The sequence below is a fragment of the Nothoprocta perdicaria genome, unplaced genomic scaffold (assembly GCF_003342845.1).
Source record: "Nothoprocta perdicaria isolate Ctin4 unplaced genomic scaffold, notPer1 scaffold_0, whole genome shotgun sequence".
Classification (NCBI taxonomy): domain Eukaryota; kingdom Metazoa; phylum Chordata; class Aves; order Tinamiformes; family Tinamidae; genus Nothoprocta; species Nothoprocta perdicaria.
Window position 1 is genome coordinate 6,558,751 of NW_020454092.1, and position 8,293 is coordinate 6,567,043.

The 8,293-nt window shown below is 43.2% G+C and overlaps 1 protein-coding gene across 1 annotated transcript; it reads right to left on the reverse strand.

Moving 5' to 3' along the window:
* Window positions 1–217: 217 nt before the first annotated feature.
* On the reverse strand, window positions 218–5,316 carry TMEM169 (transmembrane protein 169). The gene is made up of 2 exons (XM_026033489.1): window positions 4,919–5,316; window positions 218–4,004 (listed from the first exon to the last, which is right to left on the reverse strand). Exons 1-2 carry the CDS (start codon window positions 5,220–5,222, stop codon window positions 3,382–3,384), a joined length of 927 nt encoding a protein of 308 aa, XP_025889274.1. The 5' UTR covers window positions 5,223–5,316; the 3' UTR covers window positions 218–3,381.
* Between the last annotated feature and the right edge of the window lie 2,977 nt (window positions 5,317–8,293).

Consider the following 8,293-nt stretch of genomic DNA (forward strand, 5'->3'; position numbering starts at 1 on the left):
ATCAGTTATCAGCAGAGAATGACACTGTCTATCTCACAGCATTGTGTTTAGCAAAAAGTCAAGCAGAAGCAGGACAGCAACTCTCTTCTGAAGCCAGATACATCTTTATTCTCCACCCAGGCCAGCAAGGATGGGAAGAGGGAATGCAGTTAAAAATAACAATCAGCAAACACACACTGCCTTTTCTTGATAAAAACCTCAGAACATTCAAACTAGAGCAGCCAGAAACACACTCAACAATCAGAATTAGTACAATTCCCTGCAGTTTGACAATGGCACATAMGCAGAAATTATACGTGAATTCTGAAAGCAAGGGTAAAACAAGACAAAACCTTGTGCTTTTTCCTATTACAGCAAGTGATTATGATCATATCTTGCAGCAGGCAAATAGCTGTAGGGAACAACAGGGAAGAGAGAAAGCTATCTAGAGTTATTTGGAGAAAAGATTATTATTATTATTATTATTATTATTACAAATAGCACCAGAATTAACCCAAAGCTCAAATCTGCCCCTACCAAAATTGATGGCAGAGCATCCTGACTTCAGCAGGAACAGAGGCCAGCTTGGTTAAGTGTAGAGAAGTAAAAAACATGATGGATGGTTCCAACACCTTCCCCAGAAGGTGACCTCCAAGCAGTTTCAGTCCTCGCAGAAGCACAGCTGCCATGGCAGGGGGGACACAGCAGGGAGAGGCACAGGTTTGGTTTTGTCTCTGATTGAGCAGGCTCTTCGCAATCCTGACAGCAAATCTTTAGCTCAGCAGGCATTTCCACGGCTGCATTCTGCAAATAGCTGGTATTTGTCTTTCGAATCTTCTGTATGCTAAAGACTCTTTGTGCTACTGGCTCCGGTCTTTCCTCTAGCTTGGCCAGCTGTAGCTGAATGGGGCTGGTCTCCCTCTGCAGTGATGCACTTGCCAGACATCCTTCCCCCAAACCCACTCATCTGCCTCATGTGGGTCCAAGGCACAGAGTCCCCTCCTTTCATGCCTGCTGCAGTCCTCTAGGCAAAGAGACAAGTCTTGCCAAGGGATCTTCCTTGCCAGCACTTTGTGGTGGCATTAACATTAACATGTAGTGGCACTAACATTAGCCTGTTAAGACTTCTTCCCACTCTCCAGGCTTGTGGGCACCTACCTCATCTCTTGCCTGGGGAGGAGATTAAGCAGAGCTGCTGCACTGCCAGAACTGGGGTTACTTATCATCTTCAGCCTCTCTATTAATTCAGAGGCAAACCAAACTCTCTGATTGAAATAGCCCTGTGAAAGGCATTTCTTTGCTTGAACTGGTTCCAGTGCACATCTTAGCTTTTTTGAACCCCACTGAATTATCTGCTATTGCCCAGAGGTTGGAATCTTCTTGTGAGCCACGGCCTTTAAAGCCTCAGCCAGTAAGCGAGGCCAATGCAGCAGAAAGGGGCAAACACAGCCCGGCCAGATCTGTGCCCAGGGGCACATCTGCATTGCCAGTGAAGTGTGAGCCAAGATATTCAACCTAAATACTGTCCACATTCTAAATTCTCAAACCAGAAGCTTTGGCAGCTTTGTCTGGACCTTCCAGAATGGGACAGACCAAACACGTAGCAGGGACTTTACTTACTGCTCAGTGTCAGGTCTAGAGCATCAGACAGATTTGTCCACACATCACAGGGCCCTAAATATCCAGGGACATCTGGACAGCCAGTCAGTGAAACCTTGAGGTCATCCTTGAAATGCAACACAAAGTTTGAGTTCCTGTGAAATGCAGTTTCTGCATGATCCTTTTTAGCATCCTCAAACTAAGGCAGCTCCCGCTCTGGTAGGGAGACTGGGAAGTGAAACACCTATATAGACATGAATGACTGCACACTATAAATTATCTACCTACATGCATGCAAATGGTGGGCCCTTCTAGGCTTGGGCAGAGCCAGACTTTCCAGCAGCACCAGCTGAACTAGAGTACTCAAAATCACGGAGGATTCAGATACTTGTAACCCAGTCCCAGTTACAGTCTATTACACATTTCTCTAAATCTACTCATGTGCCCTCCTTAGGCCCCAAACCCAATCCAGACAAAGAACTTTTTTTGCCTGTTATTTTTTAGACAACTAATATTTCTCCAGCCTATGGGGGACCACCTCGGCKTGTCTGGGAAGCCCGCTAAGATGCCATGCAAAGTTCCAAAATTGGAAAACCAATTACAAGACTGAGACCTGAGGAAATATAATCCATGCTCTTCCATGTAATTAACCATGAGAGATTTCCAGAGCTGAGACACTAAGATGGTTTGCACTTGCTGTAGCAAAAGCGGGCTCAGGGACTTCCCCAATGTGAAAGAACAATTCAGCATCTCTTCTATAAGGGCAACTTGAAAAATGACCATTGCAGTGAGATTCTCCAGTCCCAAGCACTGTCAAATCCACAACCCTAAACACACGTGCCACCAGTGCACATGTAAGTGGCAGTGACATTCAAACTGACCATCCCTTCTCAGGGCAGCTCTTTTGGATGCATATCGCAACTGGAGGCGCTCTTGCTGAAGACTCCCTTGTTGTTCTCTTGCTGAAGACTCCTAAAGGCCATTCCTTCCTAGAAGTGCACTTACCAAAAGATGCAATTCACGTACTTCCTAATCACATATAYGGGCACCTGCTGTAACCTGGGGTTCTTGGTGACATGTTTGCCACACGATCAAATTCTCATGTGTTGCTTTACAGAGCAAGCCCTAAACTTTGATSATGGGATAGAGGCATTTCAGGTCAGTGTATGTGTCAGGCTTCCATCAAGAGCTATACAGTTTTTGTCCACTGAAAGATGGGGCACTTCTTAGCCTGTTGTCTGTCCTTCAAACCCTGGCACTGTCTCAGCCTACCTGGAAGGGGTTGTTCACTTGTCTGAATGGTTGAAGAAGTTTTCCCAGCTGTAACCCCTTCTAGCAGGAAAACTGCAGGAATATCACACACAACTTAACCTGCAACTTAACCTGCACCTCTGTATGAATTCCTGTCTCCTAAAATTCACCTCCTGAGTACAGACTTCTTTCACTGGATCTATGGTTCACTGCTATCTTCCTTTTCCTAAGAGGACCTTTACAGAAGTGGGTTTTTCAGTATATATCCCTGCCAGCCCGCATGGAACCTCAGCCCCATGGACCTGGATTTTCTCACTATACTACAAAGCTGTAATTAGCTAAAACAGATGACAAGTCATTGGAGAGCCATGCACCTCCCCACCCAGACCACAAAGAGCTAGCACACTTGCATTCTGTGACATTTAAAGGGCACTCCGGGCCCAATATTTTATTTATTACGTTTTTGTTTAAATATATTTATATATAAAAATCAATTATTTTCTAGGTGAAAACCACTTGCTTATGACCAAAAGAGCCAGCCAGGACAAAGGCTCAGACTGCTGAAGTCTCAACCCCCTGCGCAGAGCTCTTGCCGGAGAGACTACCTGAGATATTGTCAGAATCCAGCAGCTCGACAAYGCTGTATGGAGAGCAATCCTCCAGRCCTAGCTTGCTGCAGAGCCAGCCACAGAAGCCCTTCTCCATATCCCTGACAGCACGCCACCAGTCCCCGAAGGACCAGGTCACCTGGGTCACAGCTGAGTACAGGCCTAGGGAAAAAGACAAGACCATGATTATGAATGGGTAGAAGATGATCAAAAAGGGGCAAAACGTGATTTTGTGCCAGAAGGTCCTCTCTTCGTTGTACACCAAAAAGATGTTGTACCATGTAATGGTTCCATAGTAGAATGAAACCACAAAGGACACTACAAAACTGATGGGGAGGCAGATAAGGGTCCAGAGGACGATGTGAGGGCCTCTGTCCAGCCCAACATCACATGTGTTTTTCTTCTCAGGTATGTCCTCTTTAGGAGGTTCCTTTGACTTTGCCAGTTCCTGCAGCTCTTTATCTGTTAGCGTTACATGGATGTCCACCATCTGACCCTTCTTCTTTCCCCTGGTGATTGTTCCAGTCAAGGTGACGTACCGGCTGTCCAAGGGCATACTCCAGACACCTGCAAACACAGAGAATCTCATCAACATTAGATATTTTTTCTCTTTTTTTTTTTTGGTGCAGCATATTTTCATAAATCACAAAGACCACAAACAGAATCAGACAGTACAGGGGGAGTTATATTGTATTTAGCAATACAAACAAACAAACAAGATGGGAYAGAGAAACATGCAGTATAAAGAAGATATCACATAAAAAAAAAAAAGACAAGCTAATAAGGGATAAGACAGGAATTCTTGATAGCAAAAATCAAGACTATCATATCTACACTGGGGATAGTTGAGAGACACGTTAATAGAAATGGCTGGAAAAAGCTTAGAGGAAAAAAGATGAGACAGCAAGGAAAGTGAACTGAAAATGATGTGCCTGTTTTCTCAGGTCCCCTCACAGATTTCTTCCTGAATAGCATAGATGCTTGAGGCTCAATACAAAACGACTCCTGTTACAGAATAAGCACATCCACCCATGGAGTTAACCTGGCATAGCTATTATTCCACTTTGTTTCCCATATATCTTAATCAAAAACAATTTGCACAGCAAAGAAAACTCCAAATAAGTCTGATGCAATTATGTAACTGCTCTAATGGGTCAGGAAAGGCAGGAAGGTGCTGGGACGTGTGCTKAAGTCATGGAGTGCCTGAGCTTCCCAGTGCCACTGACGTGGCCGGCCCCGCAGTGGCTTTAAGCACGAGCTCAGGGGCCCTGCAATGSGCTTCCTTCTGGGCTTAACTCTGGCTAGCCTGGAAGGCAGCCCGCAGAGACAGTCTCAAGAGCCCATTAAAACAGGCAGCCAGCAGGGAAGCATGAGGATGGGGTTTAGGATCCTAGCCTGTGGCCTCGGGCGTGTTGTTGGGCTGTAGGACCAGGAGCGTGTCCCTTTGGGCACTGGAAGGGGATGTTCCCAGGCGTACGTACCATCTGCCGTGGAATGACCCAGGAACTTGGAGCCTTCCTCAGAGCTCCTCTCCCCTCCTTCTTCATCTGCCTGCTCTTCTTCCACCTTATTCTCGCTCTCTGAGCGATACACTATTATCGACTCAGGACGRGACTCTTTCTTCTTCTTTTTCCTGCGGTCCATAGTGGCTTCTCCATCAAAGGTGACAGTCGTTGCCACAGGCCTCCTCACGGAGCCGCGGCGAGGGCTGTGGGCTCCGGGTTTGCTCTCTTTCTGCACTGTCTCCTCCATCCCGCTGCTGCTCTCAAGCATCTCACTTGGCATCTTTTGGCACGTTTCCAATCCACCTGCACTTAGAAATCATTGATATCTAATCATTCCAGGGATGCTTTGCTTCATGAAGATGCCCCACTGCTGACATCCAAACTATGCACTCCATTCCCAGCCTAAAATGAGAGAGAAGGCTGAAAAAGACAGTGTCCATTTCATACAAAATAGAAAAAAAAAAATCCCATGGCATTTACATGGCATTAAGATCTTTATTACTGTCTCATACATCAGTTTTAATACAAGGATACATGTTTTGTAATATCGCCTAACCCTGATTCTTAACTTCTCATTTTAAATGTAAGAAAGAAACGCTACTCTTAGAAGAAAGAATATTAACGTTTACAAAAAGAGATCAAACAAGCACAGATTATTGGTTGATTTTAATATTCCTCTGCAATGCTGGAAGCAAAAGGAAGACAATAAATAGCCTTGGCCAAAACACAGGAGAAGGAAAATAATGAAGCCACAGACAAAAGTTACGTTGACTAGTTAAGGGACTGGCATAGATTAAAGAGAGCTGCAACACCGAGTTCATTTGGCATTACAATATCTATATGGTGCCAGCCTTTCTAATTCTGAGTGTGTTCTGATTTACTGACCAGCACAAGGACATTACAAATAGTAATCAAAATATGCCAAATTAAATGACATTTCACATCCCTTCAAATTAGTATTATGCAGGCCTTAAAGCTGAAATTACTACCAAGATGACTTTACTGGGGAGGGAGTTTGAAATCACTGCAAAATCATTTGACTTTGCAGGAAAAAAAAGACCTTTATAAATCTGTAAAACAAATTTAAGGGCTCATTTTTTATTCTTCTTTCAAGCAAAACTACTGGTAAGTGATGCTGATATCTATGGAAATACTGGATAATAAAGGAGATCTGACTGAACATGCAAACAAGCCCTGCTCCGCCAACCTGGAACATGCAGTGGGTTCTCAGATTTTACATTCAAATATATGTCTCTGCTTCATGAAGTATTTAGGTATAAATATGAATATACTGAACATTTTAACAACTCTGGAAGAGCTCTGTTGAACATTTACATAATTAAAAGACTTCACATGATCAAGAATTAGCTTTCTGACTAATGTCTGAGTCATGTCCTTAACGGGAAGTTAAGAAATATTGTTGTTATAATTAATTGTCCAAGAAATGCTGGTGAAATTGTTTTACTTCAACAGATGATGGGGAAAAAAATGAGCATTTTTAGATTTGGCATTGTGGTCCTGCTCTTCCCCCAGAAATAAGGTTTTTCTGGTTTGTTTTGAAATCTGTGGTAGAACTTTAGATCAACTATTTTTACRCCTCTCTCCAACACTATTTATTTCATCACTTTAACACCTAAAACTGTAGCCAGCTGTCTCTGTGTGACTTTAAAGAAGAGAGAATTCAACAATTTAGATCATTTTTGGCATTACAGAAATCATTTTGGCATTACAGAAAACAAATCTTCACTGATTAGAAGATAGTTATAGTGAAATTTAAAAAACAGCACCTCCAGGAATCTAGAGTACTTCCAAAGCACTGGGCATGGGAGTATCTTGGCCAGCTCTGGTGCATGGCTGGGAACAGACTGTTCAGCTTGCCAGGTGAGTTTACACCAGTTGTGCAAAACACCCACGCCTGAATTTGCAGACATACTGGAAAATTGCTCCACAAGACACTAAACTGACTCCTCAGTCTTCTCATTGTGGTGTCAAATGTTGTACTTAGAAATACTCAGAAGCAACTTAGCTTAACCACTGTTGATCAGTATAAGTGAGAAAGAAGAGGCATAATTGYGATTAATGTCCCAGGCCGGCACATCAGTGTGGATTAATTTGTGGGTTGTTCACGATCACTGCCTTCACATTCTTCTCTCAGCCCAAATCCCAACTCCCAAAGAGAATGGTGCAAAGCAATAGAGGAATTTTGCCTTCTTTGGATCTCTGCGAGAAATATGTCTCACATTAGGGGAAAAACCAAAAAAAGCTCAAACATAAATCAGCTGAAGAGAAGCAATTCCTTATTATAACTGCCTGAGACAGAGCAGGGTGGCCTCTACAACTGGAAGCAGGGTGCAGATAGCTGGTTTTCCCCTCACCATCACATGAAAGAAGAATGGGATATGCAAGAAGCTTCACAGTGAAATATAAGACTTAGCTTTCAACTCCCCTCTTTTAGCTCCAAATCAAATCACCCATTGACTTCAAAGGCAGCAAACTGTGGCTCTTAAATACTAACACTGTCAGGACTCTCAGATCCATTTACCTCTATTTTTCATTTAATGTTTTTAAAAAAATGATTTTAGGGGGCAAAGGTCTATGAAGCAAGTTCACTCATTTTAATAAACTTGTCTGGGAGATACCAAGAGGCTCYAGCATTTTTCTTTGAGGATCAGCCGCAATACTTCATGCATTACCTCTAGAAAATCCTAATATCACCTGATTGAGCCTAATGAACCTCTGAGATAGCAGTGATAGTCTATCCTTTTTCAAAAGTGGCAAAAATAAGGCAGGCCTGAGTCACTGAGAAACCGAAAGCATCACAGCTAGGATGATCTAACTACGAGTTTGGACACATGGAAGTTCAGCTGGGATTAGATTCTGGAAGTTCCTGGCTGTGATCCCACATTTCCCTACTGCCTTGAAAATGAGACAGATAAATCTGACTAAACAGCAATTTGCCAATAATATTTAAAAATAACCCAAAGCTAGAGGTTTTTGAGGTTGAGCTTTTTTTTTTTTTTTTCCCCAAAGTTTATCCAGCTGTAACCTTGGATAAACTCACACACATATGAAAGCAAAATGGCCAGTGCTGCCTTCTTCTCCATGGTATCACGAGAGCCCAAGGGTTACSAGAGATGATGAACTAATGTCACGTCTCAGTGTGATGCAAAGGCTAAAGAACTAAGTGAACTGTGACTATGTGAGCAGGAACAAGGTTATTTCTGAATCTGGCCAGGACCCTGAGAACTTGTTCTTGTTAATGAATCTTAGCTCCTTCAGATGAAGTGCTGGAACCCAGATTATTCTCTTTGAGAGGCAAGGATGTAAAGTCTGATGTCAGTCTACATCAGA